We start from the raw sequence: 23,828 nt of genomic DNA, 5'->3' as shown, positions 1-23,828 counted from the left end.
TCTCTGCAATCAAAAGCCAAAATTCAATTTGAAAAACAAGATAAAACTAAGAAATTCAGTAGAAATTGAACCCCTGCTCTGTTTTCTTCTTTTAATCGTATTAGGTTGTGTTCCTCTGATTTGCTTGAAATAACAATGAAGACGAGTTGGCTAAGTAATATATCAGTGTCGGTGTGGAGCTCGCAGCCAAACTAGTGCAAGGACATAAGGTGTTAATCAAATTTTGGAAAAGGTCAGATATCAAACATGTCTTTGTATTAGTCTTTCTAGCTGTGTGACACGAGTAGCTACTACTTTGCGAACCGAAAAATTTGCATCCCTTTGAACAGATTGAGACACTAATAGTACCTGATGACTCATAAGGTCACTAGCACCTAATATATCATCATATGACTAATGACTTGTTTATCTTTTTTGTGCATGTTAGTGAAGGCGTTCAACAGACATGGTGTTGGTGCTGAATGCTGAAGGTCAGTGAATTCATTTGGTCATGAACTTCCACTAACATGTATCATGGTGATGTTTGCTGAATTTGATCCACATATTAGTTCTTTATTATTTGATCTTTAATTTGAATGGACTGCCAGGCATATGTCTTGATACAATGCTTTCAATTGTTAAGTGGTAGGGCCAGATGAATTGCAGCATAGAAAAAAAAATGTCTTGAATCTATCTTAATCTTCAAATTAGTTGGGAGGCAAACCATGTGATTGTTTATGAAATGTGTCTTTCTGGGGACCACATTGCAATTTCCACCCAGCTCAATTGAGTGTATGGTGAAAGTTTTAGACTTGTATATATATGTGACTGTTTGTAACTAGCAAGGATAGCAATCCAGTGCCATTTTTTTTTTTTATTTCCAAATTTCCAAATTCAAACAATCTAATCTTGATCAAGAGTTTGATAATGGGTATTCGATTGCCAAGGATTGTGAATGCTAAGCAAATTGTAAGGCGGATTCTCCTCTCACAGCAGGAAAGCTCTGCTGATGTTCCTAAAGGTCACTTTGCTGTCTATGTTGGAGAAACTCAAAAGAAGAGATTCACTGTTCCAATATCGTACTTGAAAAATCCTTCCTTTCAGAACTTGCTGAGTCAAGCTGAAGAAGAGTTTGGATTCAATCATCCTATAGGTGGTCTCACAATCCCATGCAGTGAACAAGTCTTCATTGATCTCATTTTCAGTTTGTAGACATCTTCAGAGATGATCAATTCTGCAGGGCTAGTTTCCTCTAATTTACTAACCTATGTTCCAATTTTGGATTGAGAAATGAAAGTAAATATATTCCGTTCTTTTATTGCTAACATCATGTCTATATCATAGTTTTGCAAAGTCAATTTGAAGCCAAAATATCTTCAGCTTGTTTCTATTTCTCTCCTCATTTGTCTCGAGTTCTGCTTCTATGGTGGTCTTGTACATGTTATCGCCAGGATGTTCTGTAGATAATCTACAGATGGAAAAATATATATATCGCAGTTACTTAAATCTGTTACTGAATTTGCCCTTCTGTTACTGCTAAAGCTCAAAATGTTTTATCTTCTGTTATTCCATTCAGCTCAGCAAAACCCAAATGTTCCATTTCTTGTTTAAGTTGCGTTAAAGTTGAAACATTCAAAAAGAATTCCTTCAGGGAATAATCTAATCTCTTGATGTCTGACATATATGCTACATAGAACACTTCCAAGTCATGGCACCCAAAAAATATGGTTAATCATGATTTAAATTACAATTCTTCAAGAAGTCATAGCATTTCAAATGATCCCGGCAATGCTGGTAGCTCTAACAGGCTAGGCTGGTGATGGGCGCCAGTAGTTGGCAACCTTCATTAATCATGAGTCTTGTTTTTCTCACTTGACATATCTAAATGATGATACAATGGAAATATTGCTGTCACATATATTGTTTCTCTTTCTAACTATAAGAGGTTGTAATGTCTGTTTTCTATCAAAAGGTCGAAGAAAAAGAAAACAACAACAAAGATTGGCTGTAATATTTGTTTTTGCATTTAGTTTTGTCAATAATTTTATGTGCAATGATTGAATTCATAGAAGATATCTATAGCATAACCATGGGATATATCTCTAGTACTATACGGAAATGCAGGATGTGACTTGTTTGATCAATCATACAAAATATTATTTCGTAGTCCCTATTTCAAATAAAAGTAATATGGGTTGGCAAATTTGGTTGGTTGATGATGATGGGGACCTGATGATAGGGAAAGGCTTATGTGAACTTCAGGGTGTCTTGTCAGAAAAAATGATGCATAAAGTTAAAAAAGATGGGATTTCTGACTCATTCATGAGTGCAATTTCATTGATTATCTATAGGTTTGGTTTTGAAGAAGATTTTTAGAACCTCATCATCAAATATATTTGAATTGCTTCAGAGAAGGAAGATCTTACGATACATCCCACCATTTTTGTGGCTTTTTAGTTCATCAAGTAGCTAAACAAGCTGCTGTGAAGTTCACATGAGGGATTCCCTACCTTCCTCAGAGTCCCATCACAACTGGATGCTGAGTGTATGTCCCTCCAGTAAAGGAAAAAGATAGAAAAAGACAGAACTTTGCTTAAATAATTAGTATGAAGCTGTCAAACTCTTTTCAATTTCAAGTGGATCTTTTAGTCCTTCCTGGAAGTGGTAGGTCATCATGTTTCGGAGAAATAAAAATTTGTGAGTCAATCCTTTATTATTGATGGTCAGGTTGAAGACAAGACCATGTGATCCTTCATGAGCATCACTAGACCTGGTCCAAACCATTCACTAGCTTACATTAGAGGACTTCCACTATACCCTTCAATGTTTGTGTATATATACACATAAACATTTAGATTGAAAAGCAACACAAGTCCTTGCATTCTCAAGCATCAAGAGCTCCTTTCTTTTGAAAGTCCATATTGATCTTTCTCTTGTTCATCCATACCAAAATATGGGTTTCCGTCTGCCTGCTATTCTACGTGCTAAGCAAATTCTTCAGAGGTCTCCTTCTGCAAACCAAACAGCTTCAGCAGCCATGGATGTGCCAAAAGGCTACCTTGCCGTCTATGCTGGAGAAAAGCAAAAGAAGCGATTTGTGATTCCGATATCATACTTGAGCAAACCTTCATTTCAAGACTTATTAATCCAAGCTGAAGAAGAATTTGGATATGATCATCCGATGGGTGGTCTTACAATTCCTTGCAGTGAAATCATCTTCATTGATGTCATTTCTTGCTTAAATTGTTCATGAGACTGAACATTGAACGCAATTTTGTAAAGAATTAGAGTTACAAGTACAATGTATACAAAAGCATAAGCATTAATCAATTATTTTTATTTCTTTAACAGACTATCGGAGATTATGTTCTACAATTTTCTTCAGCATGATTTTCCCCGTAGTACAAAAACATTTTATGATTCCATTCCCTATTGTGCTTTAACCAGTCCTATTTCAAACACGCCTTGGGCCAATGCAGCTAGCTTTGTCTTGTGATGAGTTTGACAATTCAATTCAATTTTAGCTTTTTGGAAAACTTTGTACATAATTTTTTTTTCTTTATTTCACATAATATTTTCAAGATTGATTTTTTTTTTTAAATTGCAATATAGAATGTTACTTTTTTTTTTTGAAAAATATATAATGTTACTTAAATGTGTATAAGTTAAATTATGAAAATAATCTATTTTATAGTTAAGAAAATTATTAATAAAAATTGTTTGAATTAAAATATTTAATGAAGAAAATGTAAATTAAATGCTATAATGAAATTATATAATGTCCTTATATTTGTAATGGTATTTTTTTTTTTATCTTTGTAAATGTTATTTATATAATTTAAATACTCTGTTTTGATGAATTTAATAAATAATTAAAAATTCTATTTTTATCAATTTATCTCTTCTTCCATCAAAAGAAAAAAAAAAATAAATCTACTTGATTTACAAAATTGTCTTTGTTCTTTTTTTTTCTAATGCTTCTTACAATCTAGTAAAGTGAGAAATTAATTGAATGAAGATGTCTTCATTGCATGGAAATGCGAGTCCACCCATTGGATGGTTGAAGCCGAATTCCCCCTCTACCTTGCTCGGCAATTCTTGAAAGGAAGGCTGGTTCAAGAATGATACTAGAATTAAATGTCTCTTCATTTATTTTTCTTCTACAAAAACAGCAAAATAGCCTTTAGGAATTACATGATAGTGGAATTTGATCGACGAAGAATGGGAGTTGCTTGCTTAATGCCAGGCAAACAAATAGCCATGGTTAATTGGTTATATGTGATTATGGAGGTGATGAAGATAGAAAATGTGAAATGATCACAAGGGAAGTTTTTCTTTTCTTAGCTGGGACTTCATTTGGTCCATTTGTGAAAATATACCTATGAAAATCTGGATGAATAAAGAAGAGGCATTTTGTGTGGTGCGTGATCACTGATCAGAGACAGAGGCATTTGAAGTGCACATGGCTTTGTCTGGCTAATTTCACATGTTCTATTCACCGGGGTTTGTCTTCCAAGTTCATGCCCAAAAGCCATAAATGACTTCCTGCCTAGAATTTTACAAAAAATATTTGAGGAAATAACAAGATTTTCCTGTCAACTTCTCCTTAATTTTCCTGACAAGCAATTGCTAGACAGGACCATGTGATCCAATGGTTACCTATGTCTCCTAGCAAACTCCACCAAGAGGCCTCTTCACCACTCATCTATACTTATAACTGATCTTCTCACATACCCTTTTATCTATATATACACATGCATCACCCCACACCCAACTTAAGTCCTCGAGTCATCACATTACCTACTTGCAGCCCAAGCTTTCCCTTCTTCTCCTTCATCATTTCTGCTATTTTTCAGCATCCAGATAGTTAACATAAACAAATAGCAATGGCTATTCGCTTTCCTGCTATTGCACATGCTAAGCAGATACTTCGCCGATCAAACTTGCTACCAAATCAATCTGCTTCTAATTTTACAGATGTTCCTAAAGGCTATTTAGCTGTATATGTTGGTGAAGACCAAAAGAAGAGATTCATAGTTCCAGTATCATTGTTGAATAAGCCTTCATTTCAAGAATTGCTAAGGAAGGCTGAGGAAGAATTTGGGTTCAATCATCCAATGGGCGGTATCACAATTCCCTGCAGAGAAGACATCTTTATTGATCTTACTTCAGGTTTGAACGGATCGTGATATGAAAATCATCAAACACAATTTTGTACATTGTACACATTTTTTTTCCAATGAGATATGCAGATAATTATAGTCCTTTTACTCAATAGTGCCTGCTACTCTATGATCATTTCCAGAGCCAGGGTAGTTTTCTCTGATTGATTTTCCAGTAATTTCTACATATCAACTTAATGACTAAAACCCATAAATGCGGAACTAACAAATTTAACTAAACTTGTAGCACATCTCCATAGCACTCTTCTTGCTAAGCAAATCCCTGTGACAATGTCTCTCTAAAACAATAAAAAAAAAATTAAAAAAAAAAAAAAAGAAAAAGAGATTCGTGTTACAAGTATCATATCTGAATCAACCTGAAACTAAAGCTCTACTGAAAAAAGAAGAAGAAGAGTAGCTTGGCTTTGACCATCCAAGGAGTAGTTTGCAATACCTCGCAGAGAAGGCAATTCCATTGCTGTTCTCAGCCGAATAGATCATGAAAATAGAACTGAAAAATTAAAAACTTTTTATAGCTGATATTGCCAAAGAAGAGACATGGATTTATCTGACAACAGTGTCAATACTTGTCCTTACAGTTAGAAAAATAGTGCTGTTTCCCAATGTTTTGAGTTTCCTTTTTGATAATGGTGGATTATTTAGAAATTTCCAGTATAGTTTTTGAGACTATTATTTAAGGTTATGTAAGTATTTCATTGCTTCCCTTCTCATTCTGTTCTCTCTCATGGCCAATTAATCAGTACGCAATATGAGTTTTATTACTAAGAAAGTTCTCTGAGCAACCGAAAACTAGAAATTCTATGAGAGAGGAGATGTCAATTTGAAGATACTAATAGAGATTAGATACATGGAATTGTCTTCTGGATCATAATTGTTATTCAATTCCAAGTGCCATATTTCAAAATGGCCATCATTTTACTGGCCTTCCTAGTAAGGCTAAGAAAATGGCTACCTTAATCACTACTTGATGCTTCATCTTAGAATTCAGTAAAACTCAGGTCCCAGTGCTTCCACCTTCTGGATTTGGAAAAATGATATATTGTTAATGCATTACATGCATTACATAAATCATGATTCCCTCTTTTTGGCTATATTCAAGATTCACCTTACATCCTACTTTTCTATGTTCCCATTATTTACTGTCGAATACTAAATCATGTCGCAAGCATGTCCCTAATCTAAACATTACTTAGTCAAGCATAGTCCTAATCTAGGGGGTCACTTAGTTATCCTTCTATATCAATATTAGGCAACCTTCCATGTCCAATGCTTAATAGCTGGTCCCCCATTGGTTTATTCCAATAGTTTTAGACAATATGATATGAATCCTCTAGCCTCTAATTGAGTAGTTGGAAGACAAAACCATGTGATGCCTTCATGAGCTAAGACCATTAGTAGGCACATGCAAATAATTCTCAGCTAGAGACTCATTCTGTAGGATAGCCCACAGGAATCAATTCTTCTATATATATACCTATTAACTTATCTCGAGCAACTCAAGTATTCACATTCTCGGGTGATAGTTTTTCCATTAGCAACAAAATTCTTCTAAGCTATTTTTTCTGATTCTCTTCTTAACAGAGATACATCAAGAAACATACAATGGGAATCAATTTGCCTGGTGTTATTGCCAACCAAATCTTCTTGATAGTTGCTTAAGATGTGATATCTTTATCATTGCATACATAGTCTTTTGAGTTTGTTTCTTATTTAATTAGCTTCTTAATGCTTATTTTTATGTTAGTAGGTGTTTACAAGAGCTTATGAAGCATAAAGAGGTGAATTAAGCACAAAAAGAAGCAAAACACATATCAAGCATTTTAAGGCAAAAGGAGCTACGATTTTGATGAGAACTTAGCCAATGACAAAATGGGCTTAGAAGTATTTTATTCATGGCATTTGGAGGCTAATGATGAAAAACAAACAGATTTAAATATCAATCCATGTTAAACTTCTTTGGATAGCCTTAATGGAGCTTGTATGTGATCCACTATTTAAAGTGTGAATCTGACCTTATGGGCTTATATGGACCTTGTGAATCTGACCTCATGGGCTCATATGAACCTTAGTTAATATATTTTAAGGTGATATATGAAAAATGATAGTAATTGAGCTAGATTACATGGAGGGTTACATGTTAAGTGTGTTTGGGCTCTTTGTGGTTAGTTATGTGAGACCAGAAGTTAAGGCCTTAATTGGTGGATTTAATTATTTTATTTAAGGCCTAAAATAAATAAAATAGAAGTGTGTAGGTCCCCAAGGTGATGCAAGTGGTAGATCTGCACAAGGAAAGTTGTTTTTAACTTGTTTTCCTACTTTAACTAGGATTCTTGATAGAGTTTTAAGTCAGAATGCAACTAGGACTTCCAAATGAGATATGGAGTCTTAGTTAATCTATTTTTCAATATAAAAAGGGTCCAAAATGCAGATCTGGAGCAATTCAATTCTCTTCTACTCATAGTGGCCAAATTCTCTCTTTGTGCATTCAAAGATATCAACTACTTGATCTAGTTGCTAGTGTGATTTTTTCTTCTTCTTTTGGCTTGTGGAGTGCTTCTACATCCTTTGGAGTGTCTAGCATCATCATTAACATCATATCCAAGTTGTTCAAATTACTTCTAAAAGGGGCAGCATGCTTTTCTCTCTTCTTTTATTAATTTATTTATGTTTAATATTTTTAGTTATGTGTGAGGAGTTTTGTAATTCAGTGGGGAGATAGTTGAAGCCATGAAGCATGTTACCATGAGAATTTAATTTGAGTTTAATAAAATCTAGATTTGTTCTATATTGAGTATTACTTTTCTTTTGGTTTATGTTATGAATGTTGAATGTATAGCTAGTTAGGGTGGCCAACTAATTAATTATGTATGAAAACATATTGCCAGGTTAAGATAATTTGAGTACGTAATAGCTTGAATAATCTTACTACAAGTAGCACATAATGATTTATTTCATTGAAAAGATGAGTGTCTAGGTTGAATGAATCATGCTGAATGAGTTTGTTACCTTAAATTGGGATATCTTTCTAATGATTAATGCTACCATTAAACTTAATTATAAGCTGCTCTAGTCTTGCATTAAGTGTGATGGTAAGGGATTAATTGTAGAGCACTTCCTAGTTAATCTAATCTGTAAGAAAAAATAAGAAAGTTATTAACTTTTATAACTAATTTACTCAATTGAATAAATTTGCATATTTAGTTAATAATTGATACATGTTACATGGTGGATACACTCTCTTTACTGAATTTGTTGCAATCTGATTGTGTTGAGTATTCATAAGTATCATTAGCCTTAGTTTATATTCTAGCATTATTAGTTTAGCTTCAGTATTTTAGCAAATACAAATCAAAATCCCTTTTATTTTACTTTGCATATTAAGTTTGATAGATTAGGTGTTTATTTTGTCAGTTTATTTATGTCTCTAAGATTTGTTTAGTTATTTGCATTTACTCATTTCTTGTGGGATTGACCTCTGCTTACCATAGATATAAGTAGTTTAGGTAGAGTATCTTTAATGGGTGCATTCAGCATGCATTAAATTTTAGCACCGTTACCAGGGAGTGATTGTTATTTATTTAACTTTGAATTTAAATATGTTTATATTTAGTTTTTACATTTCTTCTTAGGTTGCATGTCTGAAGAAGAACTTGATACAAGGCTTAAACATATCAGGGAATTCGTCAAGCATCAAGCTGAATTATCCACTCCATTTAGAGCTAAAACTTTTGTTGGAAATGAACCACAAGTGATTCTTTCTCATCTTTTTTAGCAAGAACCTTCATATTCATCAAGTGATTTAAAATTAGAAATCATGGCTGCTAATGCTAATGAAAATCGCACCATCAGGGAGTTTGCAACTCTTGACATGAACCAAAAACCATTATGCATTCAATATCCTGCACTTACGGTACCTTTTAAATTGAAATCTGGCTTAATTCACTTATTGCCTACTTTTTGTGATCTTGCAGGTGAGGATCCTCATAAATATCTCAAGGAGTTCCATGTTGTGTTGTCACGACCCAATCTATGGATCAGACCGGCACTAAGACCTGAGCCAGCCTAAAGCCTCCGAAGCCCGTAGTAAGCTTAACTATTCCTCAACCCAACTCTAAGGCCCATTTGGGCCCAATTTCAAGAATTCAACCGGACAAAGTCCGACCATAAAATGGACCATTTAACGGGAAGTTTTTAACTCGCCCGACTTGTAAACACAATATATAATAAATTGGGGAGCTCAGCTCACCCTCCACATAATCAAAATGTCATAACTCAAATAGGACCTTGACTCCCTCAGCTAATCTCATCATGCATACAATTAATAATTTTACAGGTCCAACATAACTTTTATAATACAGGTCCAAGATAAAAATAAGTACTTCGAACACATGCAGAGTCTAAAATTTAACTCAATTATACAAAATACATTAAATACTATTAATGGACCTGCGAAGAAGAAGAGCAGGTTAGCCACAAAAAATAATCCTCCTGTAGCCTAGAAAAATAGATGAACAGGAGTGAGCGTTCAACTCAAAGAGTAAAATGCCAATTTTAATTATAATCTTTATAACTATCTAAAGCTAATGCACCCTGTGGAGTAAAATGCAACATCATCATAATTTTCATATCATAACAGCAAAAAGGCAATTTGGAGCACTCACACACCCAACATTGTCAAGCAATACATATATGGGAGCTGATCCCCTGTACAACCCTCTTAATCCAACCTCTGCCAGCGAGTGTCTTTCAAGCCAGACTTTCGCTTAATAAACCAAATGCGGGGTCCCAGCAAGTGTCTCTCAAGTCGTGTCTACCCCGAAGGACTGGGTCCCAATGAGTGTCTCTTAAGCCGTGTCTACCCATCCTGTCCATATTCAATTCCATACCACATGCACACCACACACACACACTGCTCCAAATTACCACAAACAACATCCATGGCACTTCAACAATTATGAATGCAATATAAAATGTGCCTAGTGTTTAACTACATAGATACATATTTATAAGTGATGCATGGACATGCTTGAACATATAATAATATCAAAATTACAATTAAAATTAGTATTTTACTCACAAACTTGAACCGAGGTCACTGCGGTGGCTGGGCGGAGGAGGAAGGCTTTCCCGGCTCACCTGACAATTTCATTGTAATTATTTAATATATTTGACTCAATACAAAATTAGAAAAGACCAAAGACACCCTAAGTTGTGCTGAAAATCCGGCAGAGTCTCCCCTATACCTATGACCTACCCAACTTGCAAAATGGTTCAAATAACACTTCTAAACTCAACCCATATCTCATCATCATTATATGGCCCCTCTTGGGCCCTCCAAACTAAGCAATAATCACAACATCAGATAACTCAATTATAAGACTTCAAAACTAATATTTTTCAAAAACTATCCAAACTAACTTTAACAATATTATAAGGCTATTGCAATAGGAATCGTAATTTTCTTATCATCCACGAATATTTTATAAATTTTATTCTAACCCAGTACAAGGCAAAAATTGAGTAATGTAGAGTTCGAGTGTACGTATGGCAAATCTTGTAACACCCCTATGTTCGGTAGTGCGTTCTGCTGTCCCGGTGACCAGTACTGTCCGGACAGCTAGGATGCCTAGAACCACACTTTAATATGAGTGAGGAGACATAAAATAATGAAATACAAGAAAAGAAAATACAAGAAAAACAAAGAAAAAGCCATAGCAAAGAAATGTAACCAAGTTAAGCGAGCCGGAAACCCTAGCGATGGGTGACCGCACCGGGAAGTCACGGCGTGGACCGTTGACTAATACTGGGAACCACGGAAAATATTTTTAGGACTTAAATAGACCCTTATTGAAGTATAAATATCATTAGAAAAATCAAAGAAAAATTAAATAATTAGTACAAAGAAAAGTGAGAAATCGAAAAACGAACAAAACCCGGTATTACCGAAAAATCGGGAATGCAACCCGAACAGGGGCATTATGGTCATTTGACATCCCGAAGTGTCTTTTGACCTAAATGTCCATTAAAAATAAATAATATTACACTTAGAAAATAAAATCAAAAATTAATTTGGTGGTACCTAAAGTAAATAGTGAGAATTAAGGGTTTAATGTGGGATTAAGTGAAAGTTTAACATATTATATGATTAAGTGAGTAAGTGGACCACTAAGGGAATAAAATAAACACATAATGGGGCAGGTGTAAGTCCATAATGCAGCTGAAATTTTCATCTTCCTCACTTGGTCCTCCCATGCCGAATTGAAGAAGAAAAATCCTCCATGGCCATTTTTCAATCAAGCTCTGTTAACTCCTCCATTTCAACTCCAATCTCTTAGGTTCCTTCATGAAAGTTTGTCTACACATCATAAGGAAGAGTTTGATACCAATTTTAAGAAGTTTAATCAAGGTTTGTCAAGTTTCAACCATAAGGTAAGTTAGTATTTTTGAAGATAGCTTTGTTAAGTTTTGTGTGCATGTTATGGGTGTTGGATTTGTGAAGAAAATTTTTGAGTTTGAAGAGTTATTGTTGTGTTCATTTTGGACAGCCATGGAGTCATGTATTTGATGAAATAATTGTGCATATATTTGATGAGAAATGATGTTGATCATGATGATTTAATAACCTAGTGAATTACTTCACATGTATAAGGTGATTTTTGCACTTGGAATGGGATTTAATGAATTGTAGGACACTTGGTGTTGAAGGACAATTTTCGGCAGCTTGGGGACACTTGAATAAATGTATGTATTTGTGGAAGTGTTGGCATAATATTGACATAGAAGGATTGATGGATATGTATATGAACTTGTTGTGTAAAGAGTATGTAAAAACTAGTAATGTTATGTGTAAGTGTAATTGTGTTTGGACTTTGGGAATTAGAGTTATATTTGGTGTAATGAAGATAATTGTAATCTGCCCAAAGAGATGTTAATGTGAAGTGGGATGTGGTTTTGGTAATGAACCAAAACAGAAATGGTAGGAAAGTAAACATATTGCAAGGTAAATGTGTCATGGATGTGTGTTTAAGCAAGGTAACCAAGGGCAGTGTACATTTTAGCCAATAAGTTTAAATGTGTAACCTCAATTGGTATGAGACCAATTGGAGGTGAAACTAGGCACAAAATGTGCCAACTTTCATTGAGAAAACATACCAAAATTCTTCTTGCAAGGTGACCTAAGAAAATGACCAATTCGGATTAGGTGCAATTAGGACCTGAAAAATGACCAATTGCGCAGCAGTGAGTGTTTAGGCCATAACTCACTCAAAACAGGTCTAATTGACCTGAAATTTTAACCATGAATAGTTAAGACCCATACCTACAAGTCTTATGAAGACACCAAAGCCCAGAAATGACCATAAGCAAGTCAAAAAGCTTGCACAAGTTCGGGTCCAAAAACTGGCCGAACCAAAGTTGACCAAATTGACCTAAAAATGACCTAATTTGATGCCATTTGACCAGCAATACTATAATGACCATAACTTGGTCTACTTAACTTGGAACGACCTAAAATTATGCACCGCGGTCCATAAGACATAGATCTACAAGTTTGTAGTTTTGACCGAAACCCGAAAACCGAGGGAACTAGGTCGTCCGGCTAGGTCAAACTAGTATTCCGGAATCCAGCAAGTTGCATTAAAATGCACTAAACAAGGAAACGAGTTTGGTAAAACGTACCAACCCTAAAATACTATCGAATATGACATATTGATAACGTTAAGACCTAATTTACCTAGAACACATTGAGGGTCGATATATGGGTTGATTAAGCAAACAAAGGTATTTAGTGAATTGTTTATCGAACATTATTGTTAGAGGCAAATTAAATTAGCACTGAGACACTTCAAATTGTGTTTCTCAGTTACTAAAGACTCAGGGAAAGGGAAGGAAACACTGAGTCTAGACCAGGGAGACAGTCATCATAGGTTTGTGCACAACATCTATTTATCTTGAATTTTTGAATTGAAATAAATATTGACTATTTGTATATTATTGTTTTAAATTGTGGAAATGTGTTTGATGGACACTTATTGATTGAAAAACATTGTGAATGGGTTGAAACTGTGAAAAATTGTTTGAATGATATTGATGGATACTTATTGATTGAAAAGCACTGTAAATGGTTTTTGTGGAAATTGAAGTGAATTACGAATTGTGTTGCCATTTTGTGAATGAAATTATAACTTTGGAAATTTATTGGATTCTTACGGATCATTTGAATAAAATGTTTGGAATTGTTTTGACTCACAATTGGCATGACACTGATACTATGTTCCTCCTCCATTAATGGGGTGAGTGTGATTATTCCTCCCTCTTTGACTTATCAGTCTGGGGTGAGTATGATTATGTTTCTCCCTCTTTGACTTGTCAGTCTGAGGTGAGTGTGGATGAGTTCTCATTATTCAGCTAGCTTCCTCCCTCATTGATTTCGATTATTGGGGTGAGTATGTCTTGTCGTGGTGTACAACACGGCATGTACGAAAAAAATTGTGTCATGGCTTAAATTGTGATATTGATTGGCAACACTGTATTCTGCAGTTATTTGATCGAATTGTGATATTGATTGGCAAAATGATATTATTTAGTTATTTGATCGAATTGTGTTATTGATTTGCAAAATGATATTATTCAGTTATTTGATCGAATTGTGTTATTGATTTGCAAAACGATATTATTCAGTTATTTGATCGAATTGTGATATTGATCGGCAACACTGTGTTATTCAGTAATTTGATCAAATTGTGTATGAATTGGCAATACGGTATTCTTAAACTATTTGACTAAATTGTGTTATTATGAATTTTGATAATTTGTGAATTGGAGTTTAAATTCCTTATGACATTCATTGTCTTGAATTTAACTATGGTTTTACGTATCCACTATTTATATGGTTTATGAATTGTGATTTAAAGTTGTATTTGGTTAATGTTGTGCACCACTGAGACATTGTCTCAGCGATAGCTTTTTATTGCTGTCGCAGGTAGACAGACTAGGTCGCTAAATTTGCCAATGAGAGATTTTTGGGTATAGTGAGTATATCACAGTTGGCATTTTGTACTGTAATGTATATTCACTGTATGTATATTTTGTTTTGGTTTTGAGTAGTTGTAAATTCAAATTGTACCTTGAAGTTGTAAATTAATTATGAGTTATTTGACTTGTAAAAATTGTATTATATTTCCTTATCTCAGACTTTGAAAAATTTCTATGGAATTGAGTTGATAAATTGTTGTGTTGAGAAATGTATTGGAGTTGAGATTTGGAAAATTATTGAAGTGCTTTTACAGTTTTCAAGAACTGTTTTGTCCAAAATACAGATGGCACTTTGCCAAAATTTTACAAGAATTCCAAATAAACCAAATGAGTTAGTTGTTTCACTTCAGTTCACCAAAGTTTTTAATACCTGTAAATAGTGCACACCACTGTAAAAGAAGTAAGAAAAGTTTTTAAAATCCCTTGTAGTGTATTTAATGGGTTATCGATGAAGCGGAGTTGGTAATTCATTAGGTATACTACGGGATCATGTTATGCCTTCTGAGAGGGTAGGGTGTGACATGTTTTAGTGGTATCGAGCAAAGTTTTTAAATTCTGTTTTCACATGTTATTTGAATATTCTTTCTTCACAGTACAACTGCTCAATATCATTGTTTGATACATACAGTACATTACATTATAAATATGCACTAACGAGAGGAAATCTCCTTGTATTATTGTTCAGGAGATCTAAAATCCTCGCATTGACTATGGAAGAGAGTGATCGTTCAGTCGATCAATTTATTGAGGCTGAGGTGCAAGGGGATGCCCCAGCCGTACATAATGTTAGTGGTTCAAAGACCCTCTGATCATGATTTCTGCTCAATTCGCTCAGCAGATGGTCGCAAAGTTCCAACAAATGGTCGGTAATGTGCCTACTCAAGTCCCAATACTGACACGATGGTACAACCACGATCTTACGCTAGACAATATGACAAATTGATGAAATATGGGGCTACAGAGTTCAAGGTGACAGTAGATCCTCTAGAGGCAGAACAATGGTTAGAAAGGATGGATAGGGTATTCAAGAAAGCGCATTGTCTGAAGAGCTCGGTTGAGTACTCGGTATCTTTGTTATTCTGGGGATGCTTATGATGGTGGAAAACCATTCCCCACGATCTGGTAGAACTGCAGTGCTAACATGGAATGACTTCCTCAGGAATTCAGTGAAATATGTCACGATGCTTATGTAGACCGGAAGCTGCAAGAGTTCCTAAGTGCAAACAGGGAGCGGTCGGTGGCTGAATATGAAAGGGAATTTTTACTTTGAGCCATTATGCAGTAAGTCTACTTTCTACCAGTAGGGAGAGATGTAAGAGGTTTGAAACCGGCTTGAAGCCTAGTATCAGATTACAAGTGGTCGGATTCAAACATAACAACTTCTCTGAATTTATTTCTCAAGCACTAGAATTAGAAAGAATTGAATCTGAAGCGGCTCTTGAGAAAAAGAAATCAGAGAAGACGGAAAAAGAGGGAAAGTCAGCAAACAGAGTTCTAGTGGTCCTACTGGAAAGAGGAAAAACTTTGGGGGATACGACAGAGATAGTAAAAAGTACGGTAGAGATAGATCTTTTGGACAGAAACCACCTCGATCGGATCAGCAAACTCAACAGAAACCCAGGAATGCGCTGTCAGATCGACTTTGTGAAACTTGTGGTAAACCACATAGTGGGGTATGTTATAGAGCCGTAGGAGCATGTTTTAACTGTGGAGAGACTGGCCATTTTGCTAGGGATTGTGTAAATCCAGGTCGTTCTGGATCATTTACTACACCAAAGGGATCAACCCAAGTTTCTACCCCAAATAGTTCACCATCAGTTAGTAGAGGCAGAGGTAGAGGTAGGGGCAGTACACCTAGAAGCCAAAGTACTGTGAATCAGCCAGAACAAGGTGATGCTTCAGCTGGAATATACGCTATACAGCAGAGAGAAGAGGCTTAGAATTTTGACATTATTGCTGGTACCTTCTCAATTAGCAACTAAGATATATATATGTATTGTTTGACCTGGAGTTTGCATACTTTTATGTTAGGGTTAGAACTACATGTTCTGTTGTTATTCCTTTACAGGGGAATAAATTTTGATGCATTAGTGATTAGTCCTTAAGATAAGGATTATGATAATAAGTGAAATTAGTTTTAAAAGAGTTTATCGGCGAAAAGTATTTTCTAACACACCATAAATTATAAAGCTAATTAGTGAGCCTACTTAATGTAAGGCAAGAGGACGTAAAAGTAAGATGCAGTAATGGAATTGCTCTTGATAAGGGTAAGGAGGTTACTGTTAGAAATTGCTAATGGATATTGTAATCAGAATAAGATTCGAATATCAGTGAATTCAAAAAGGATAAAAGATAGGAAAATTTGATCTATTGGGATGTATCGTAGTAACTATGCAATGTTCTTGATGTTTGTACTGTAAGCTGCAGATTACAGTACTGACTTGAGATTATTGTGTAGAGCTACGTACTACCCGATAGTATACCTAGCTAAGAATAGTTACCAATGGCATCTGTTTTGGTATAGTTATGCCAGGACAGAATTTAATTGTTAGAAATAAGTTTGAAAATCCTACTTAGGGATCTAAAACTTAAAAGTTAGAATATCAAAAGGTTATAGTTCAGTACAAAAAAGAAGTAAGTTATAGAATATTGACAGATAAAAAGAGTTATGGAAGTAGAGATTTGAACAGTTGATTCATATATAACAAAGAAATATTACGAATGTGAGGAAGACTATGGACTAGAATGGTCAGAGGACCAATGACTGATGAATGATTCTAACATGACCTCAAGGGTCATTCAAGAAGGAACGTGAACCGAAATATTAGACAACACAATAGTAAGAGGAGATTAGTATTATACAAACAAATTAAACGTTGTATTAGATTGTTAAAAGTCTTATACAAATTTGAGAAAAAGAAGATTATACGATCATATAGAAAGGAGAAAATAAATGTATGACTATTGTAAGATAGCTATTGAGTAAAATTTCGTGGACGAAATTTATTTAAGGGGGGGAGAATTGTAACACCCCTATGTTCGGTAGTGCGTTCTGCTGTCCCGGTGACCAGTGCTGTCCGGACAGCTAGGATGCCTAGAACCACACTTTAATATGAGTGAGGAGACATAAAATAATGAAATACAAGAAAAGAAAATAAAAGAAAAACAAAGAAAAAATCATAGCAAAGAAATGTAACCAAGTTAAGCGAGCCGGAAACCCTAGCGATGGGTGACTGCACCGGGAAGTCACGGCATGGACCGTTGACTAGCCCTGGATTGCGGGGAACCCTGGAAAATATTTTTAGGACTTAAATAGACCCTTATTGAAGTATAAATATCATTAGAAAAATCAAAGAAAAATTAAATAATTAGTACAAAGAAAAGTGAGAAATCGAAAAATGGACAAAACCCGGTATTACCGAAAAATCGGGAATGCAACCCGAACAGGGGCATTATGGTCATTTGACATCCCGAAGTGTCTTTTGACCTAAATGTCCATTAAAAATAAATAATATTACACTTAGAAAATAAAATCAAAAATTAATTTGGTGGTACCTAAAGTAAATAGTGAGAATTAAGGGTTTAATGTGGGATTAAGCGAAAGTTTAACATATTATATGATTAAGTGAGTAAGTGGACCACTAAGGGAATAAAATAAACACATAATGGGGCAGGTGTAAGTCCATAATGAAGCTGAAATGCTCATCTTCCTCACTTGGTCCTCCCATGCCGAATTGACGAAGAAAAATCCTCCATGGCCATTTTTCAATCAAGCTCTCTTAACTCCTCCATTTCAACTCCAATCTCTTAGGTTCCTTCATGAAAGTTTGTCTACACATCATAAGGAAGAGTTTGATACTAATTTTAAGAAGTTTAATCAAGGTTTGGCAAGTTTCAACCATAAGGTAAGTTAGTATTTTTGAAGATAGCTTTGTTAAGTTTTGTGTGCATGTTATGGGTGTTGGATTTGTGAAGAAAATTTTTGAGTTTGAAGAGTTATTGTTGTGTTCATTTTGGACAGCCATGGAGTCATGTATTTGATGAAATAATTGTGCATATATTTGATGAGAAATGATGTTGATCATGATGATTTAATAACCTAGTGAATTACTTCACATGTATAAGGTGATTTTTGCACTTGGAATGGGATTTAATGAATTGTAGGACACTTGGTGTTGAAGGACAATTTTCGGCAGCTTGGGGACACTTGAATAAATGTATGTATTCATGGAAGTGTTGGCAGAATATTGACATAGAAGGATTGATGGATATGTATATGAACTTGTTGTGTAAAGAGTATGTAAAAACTAGTAATGTTATGTGTATGTGTAATTGTGTTTGGACTTTGGGAATTAGAGTTATAATTGGTGTATTGAAGATAATTGTAATCTGCCCAAAGAGATTTTAATGTGAAGTGGGATGTGGTTTTGGTAATGAACCAAAACAGAAATGGTAGGAAAGTAAACATATTGCAAGGTAAATGTGTCATGGATGTGTGTTTAAGCAAGGTAACCAAGGACAGTGTACATTTTAGCCAATAAGTTTAAATGTGTAACCTCAATTGGTATGAGACCAATTGGAGGTGAAACTAGGCACAAAATGTGCCAACTTTCATTGAGAAAACATACCAAAATTCTGCTTGCAAGGTGACCTAAGAAAATGACCAATTCGGATTAGGTGCAATTAGGACCTGAAAAATGACCAATTGGGCAGCAGTGAGTGTTTAGGCCATAACTCACTCAAAACAGATCCAATTGACCTGAAATTTTAACCATGAATAGTTAAGACCCATACCTACAAGTCTTATGAAGACACCAAAGCCCAGAAATGACCATAAGCAAGTCAAAAAGCTTGCACAAGTTCGGGTCCAAAAACTGGCCGAACCAAAGTTGACCAAATTGACCTAAAAATGACCTAATTTGATGCCATTTGACCAGCAATACTATAATGACCATAACTTGGTCTACTTAACTTGGAACGACCTAAAATTTTGCACCGCGGTCCATAAGACATAGATCTACAAGTTTGTAGTTTTGACCGAAACCCGAAAACCGAGGGAACTAGGTCGTCCGGCTAGGTCAAACTAGTATTCCGGAATCCAGCAAGTTGCATTAAAATGCACTAAACAAGGAAACGAGTTTGGTAAAACGTACCAACCCTAAAATACTATCGAATATGACATATTGATAACGTTAAGACCTAATTTACCTAGAACACATTGAGGGTCGATATATGGGTTGATTAAGCAAACAAAGGTATTCAGTGAATTGTTTATCGAACATTATTGTTAGAGGCAAATTAAATTAGCACTGAGACACTTCAAATTGTGTTTCTCAGTTACTAAAGACTCAGGGAAAGGGAAGGAAACACTGAGTCCAGACCAGGAAGACAGTCATCAGAGGTTTGTGCACAACAACTATTTCTCTTGAATTTTTCAATTGAAATAAATATTGACTATTTGTATATTATTGTTTTAAATTGTGGAAATGTGTTTGATGGACACTTATTGATTGAAAAACATTGTGAATGGGTTGAAACTGTGAAACATTGTTTGAATGATATTGATGGATACTTATTGATTGAAAAGCACTGTAAATGGTTTTTGTGGAAATTGAAGTGAATTACGAATTGTGTTGCCATTTTGTGAATGAAATTATAACTTTAGAAATTTATTGGATTCTTATGGATCATTTGAATAAAATGTTTGGAATTGTTTTGACTCACAATTGGCATGACACTGATACTATGTTCCTCCTCCATTAATGGGGTGAGTGTGATTATTCCTCCCTCTTTGACTTATCAGTCTGGGGTGAGTATGATTATGTTTCTCCCTCTTTGACTTGTTAGTCTGAGGTGAGTGTGGATGAGTTCTCATTATTCAGCTAGCTTCCTCCCTCATTGATTTCGATTATTGGGGTGAGTATGTCTTGTCGTGGTGTACAACAAGGCATGTACGAAAAAAATTGTGTCATGGCTTAAATTGTGATATTGATTGGCAACACTGTATTCTGCAGTTATTTGATCGAATTGTGATATTGATTGGCAACACGGTATTCTTCAGTTATTTGATCGAATTGTGTTATTGATTTGCAAAACGATATTATTCAGTTATTTGATCGAATTGTGTTATTGATTTGCAAAACGATATTATTCAGTTATTTGATCGAATTGTGTTATTGATTTGCAAAACGATATTATTCAGTTATTTGATCGAATTGTGTTATTGATTTGCAAAACAATATTATTCAGTTATTTGATCAAATTGTGATATTGATCGGCAACAACATGTTATTCAGGAATGTGATCAAATTGTGTATGAATTGGCAATACGGTATTCTTAAACTATTTGACTAAATTGTGTTATTATGAATTTTGATAATTTGTGAATTGGAGTTTAAATTCCTTATGACATTCATTGTCTTGAATTTAACTATGGTTTTAAATATCCACTATTTATATGGTTTATGAATTGTGATTTAAAGTTGTATTTGGTTAATGTTGTGCATCACTGAGACATTGTCTCAGCAATAGCTTTTTATTGCTATCGCAGGTAGACAGACAGACTAGGCTGCTAGTACCGCCAGCGAGAGATTTTTGGGTATAGTGAGTATATCACAGTTGGCATTTTGTACTGTAATGTATATTCACTGTATGTATATTTTGTTTTGGTTTTGAGCAGTTGTAAATTCAAATTGTACCTTGAAGTTGTAAATTAATTATGAGTTATTTGACTTGTAAAAATTGTATTATATTTCCTTATCTCAGACTTTGAAAAATTTCTATGGAATTGAGTTGATAAATTGTTGTGTTGAGAAATGTATTGGAGTTGAGATTTGGAAAATTTTTGAAGTGCTTTTTACAGGTTTTCTGAAGAATTGTTTTGTCCAAAATACAGATGGCACTTTGCCAAAATTTTACAGAAATTCCAAATAAACCAAATGAGTTAGTTGTTTCACTTCAGTTCACCAAAGTTTTTAATACCTGTAAATAGTGCACACCACTGTAAAAGAAGTAAGAAAAGTTTTTAAAATCCCTTGTAGTGTATTTAATGGGTTATCAGTAGACGGAGTTGGTAATTCATTAGGTATACTACGGGATCATGTTATGCCTTACAGAGGGGTAGAGTGTGACAAATCTGACAACTGGAACCCGTCCAGAACGTCTGAAAAAAATGGGGTAGCCTATAATCTTGACCCGGTTCTGAAATGGTCCTAGCAGCTTATCTGCTCGGCCCGAAATTGCAGATCCGGGCGACAATCGAATTTCCAAGAAATGAAAGTACATATGCAAAGTCCACAATACCAGGGGTAGAATAATATATATAATAATTATTTGAAAATTAGGGATGTTACATTCTTCTCCCCTTATAGAAAATTCGTCCTCGAATTTTACACAAGGCAGAACAATGACACATAGTTGCATATCAAACTTATAAGTACTTGCTGCACATATCCTGCTCTAACTTCCAAGTGCATTCCTCCATAGGTTAAGTCCTCCACAGGACTAACCATAGGGATTTGCCTTGACCAAAGCTGTCTCATCTGATAGTCTAATATGGCTTCTAGTTGCTCCTTAAAGATCAAATTCTCATTTAACTCCACTGTGTTTGGTCGCAGCACATAAGAAGGATCGGGAGCATACTTTCTAAGCATGAAAATGTGGAATACTAGGTGGACATGAGAAAGGTTTGGTGACAACTCTAACTGATAAGCAACTGCTCCCACTCTGTCCATGATCTTAAAAGGTCCTATATAACGGAGTGCCAATTTGCCTTTTCTTTCCAAATCTCATAACCCTTTTCATAGGAGAAACTTTCAAGAACACGGTCACCCATTGCAAACATTACATCTTTCTGCCTTGGATCTGCATGGATGGTTAAAAATTTTTATATCTATCTGCCCTTGTCGTAGTATGCCAGCTACCATCCTCCTTCTAAGTCTAAACCGTCACATCTGACTACTCGTTTACCCCTCTTTTTTTTTTTTTCATCTCTAGTACACATTATAACTCCACTACTCTCGACTTGATATCTGATAACTTTAATCAACTTTGGCGCTTACCTCACTTTTATTACGCCCTAACATGTCTTTTGGTGACTTCAGTCCTCATTCCTTTGTTTCAATAATCTCTGTTTCTCAAAAACATGACTTATGTTCCTTACCCTATAGTATCCTATGAAATGCTTTCCTGTAGCACTTATCATATACATCTCATTCAAAACCTTTACTTGTCCCATGACCTCAATTGTCAATACCTATAAATCTTCTCACTCTCATGATACTTTAAATTTTCAATCTCTTTTGTGTCATTACTAAGGTCCTTAGACCAGCTCTTGTCCATCTTATGTAACTAGTTATGTAGAGCTCCATCCAAGTGTCAAGCGTACCCTACACCACTTATCAATATTGGAAAGTGAACTTGGTCTCTTCTCTTATAAAACAAATGTATTTGTATTCCCTGATAACCCAATTAATGCAACTTTATCGTTTCCCACTCCTTCTCTGGGATGGAAATATCTAGACTTCTTCTTAAAGCTTCTTAGTATGTGGCCTACTTCTGACACATTGGCACTTAGATTGAGGCTCTACTACTCCTTTAATCTATCATCTCATAATAACTTGTTTCAAACATCTCTTAGTGTGTTCCTAGCATACCTATTACTTCTTATCCCCATCATTATAACTAGCTATACCAAGCTTTCTTCCTATCCTTTGGATCTTATCCACTTTCTTTTCCTATTTCTGCTATTGTTGATATCTTTTCAACATGCTGTACTTATTTCTTAATCTTAGTCCTATCTCACCCTTACACATTTTCCTTTAAGGATGTCCATCCCATCATCAACTTTAACTTTCTTTTTTTTTTTATTAGTCTTATCTTGATTACTAGTTCCATTACTTCGAGAATTCTAACTTTATGATTGACTCCTACCAGCACATTCTTCACATTACATAACACTTGTAATTAACCATAGAAAATTCTTTTTGTGTCCCCTTTCCTAACTTACATATCAGAACATTATCATTCCCTACCAGCCTTAGTAGGAAATTGCTCATTCTGGATGGATAGAAGCCCCATAAATTATAAGTTTCATATGAACTAACACGGTTGTGGGAAATATGTGCCATGCCTTAATTCTGAACAAGATACTTCACGTGTTCATTCTCGTTAATATAATCACATATACTGCCCATAGCTTTCCAAACTTCAACCTCAACCTTTCCCATTAGCAACAATTTCATTCGCTGTAACTCCTTAGCAAATAGCACTTCCTCCAGCTTATAGTTCAAAAGGGTTGTAAGCCCTAGTAACTAGCTCGATTTAACTCATGTTACCTCTCTGATCATTCTTTCATACTTAACAAGAGGTACACCATTATCATCATTTTCACCTCAAAATATTGGATATGAACTAACACCCATCAAATTTTCAATTAATTGGGTTACTTTGACACGACCTCTCTTCTTAACATAATCTCCTAGAATCAAAACACGAGCCAATTTGAAAAGAAGGAGAAATGTTCTTCCACCATTTATGGTATACCATTGTTTGATAAACAAGATTTAGCTCATACCCCTTAGTCTCCTTTTTTAGTTTCATTATTTCTTTGTAATTATTGTGCGTTATTACAAG

General features: G+C 34.9%; 3 protein-coding genes across 3 annotated transcripts; all 3 read left to right on the top strand.

Moving 5' to 3' along the window:
* The first annotated feature begins 313 nt into the window (after positions 1–313).
* Positions 314–1,369, top strand: LOC110638969 (auxin-induced protein 15A-like). The gene has a single exon (XM_021789716.2). It carries the CDS (start codon positions 907–909, stop codon positions 1,189–1,191), a length of 285 nt encoding a protein of 94 aa, XP_021645408.2. The 5' UTR covers positions 314–906; the 3' UTR covers positions 1,192–1,369.
* Positions 1,370–2,695: 1,326 nt separating this feature from the next.
* On the top strand, positions 2,696–3,580 carry LOC110638995 (auxin-induced protein 15A-like). The gene has a single exon (XM_021789742.2). The coding sequence runs from the start codon at positions 2,933–2,935 to the stop codon at positions 3,230–3,232; it is 300 nt and encodes a 99-aa protein (XP_021645434.2). The 5' UTR covers positions 2,696–2,932; the 3' UTR covers positions 3,233–3,580.
* A 1,011-nt stretch (positions 3,581–4,591) lies between these two features.
* LOC110638994 (auxin-responsive protein SAUR21-like) lies at positions 4,592–9,308 on the top strand. Its single transcript, XM_058146804.1, has 2 exons — positions 4,592–5,151; positions 9,134–9,308. The coding sequence occupies exons 1-2, from the start codon at positions 4,866–4,868 to the stop codon at positions 9,226–9,228; spliced, it is 381 nt and encodes a 126-aa protein (XP_058002787.1). The 5' UTR covers positions 4,592–4,865; the 3' UTR covers positions 9,229–9,308.
* Positions 9,309–23,828: the final 14,520 nt, after the last annotated feature.

This window comes from Hevea brasiliensis, chromosome 1 (genome assembly GCF_030052815.1).
Source record: "Hevea brasiliensis isolate MT/VB/25A 57/8 chromosome 1, ASM3005281v1, whole genome shotgun sequence".
Classification (NCBI taxonomy): Eukaryota; Viridiplantae; Streptophyta; class Magnoliopsida; order Malpighiales; family Euphorbiaceae; genus Hevea; species Hevea brasiliensis.
The sequence above is the reverse complement of the archived record's forward strand: the minus strand, read 5'-3'. Positions and strand labels throughout refer to the sequence as shown.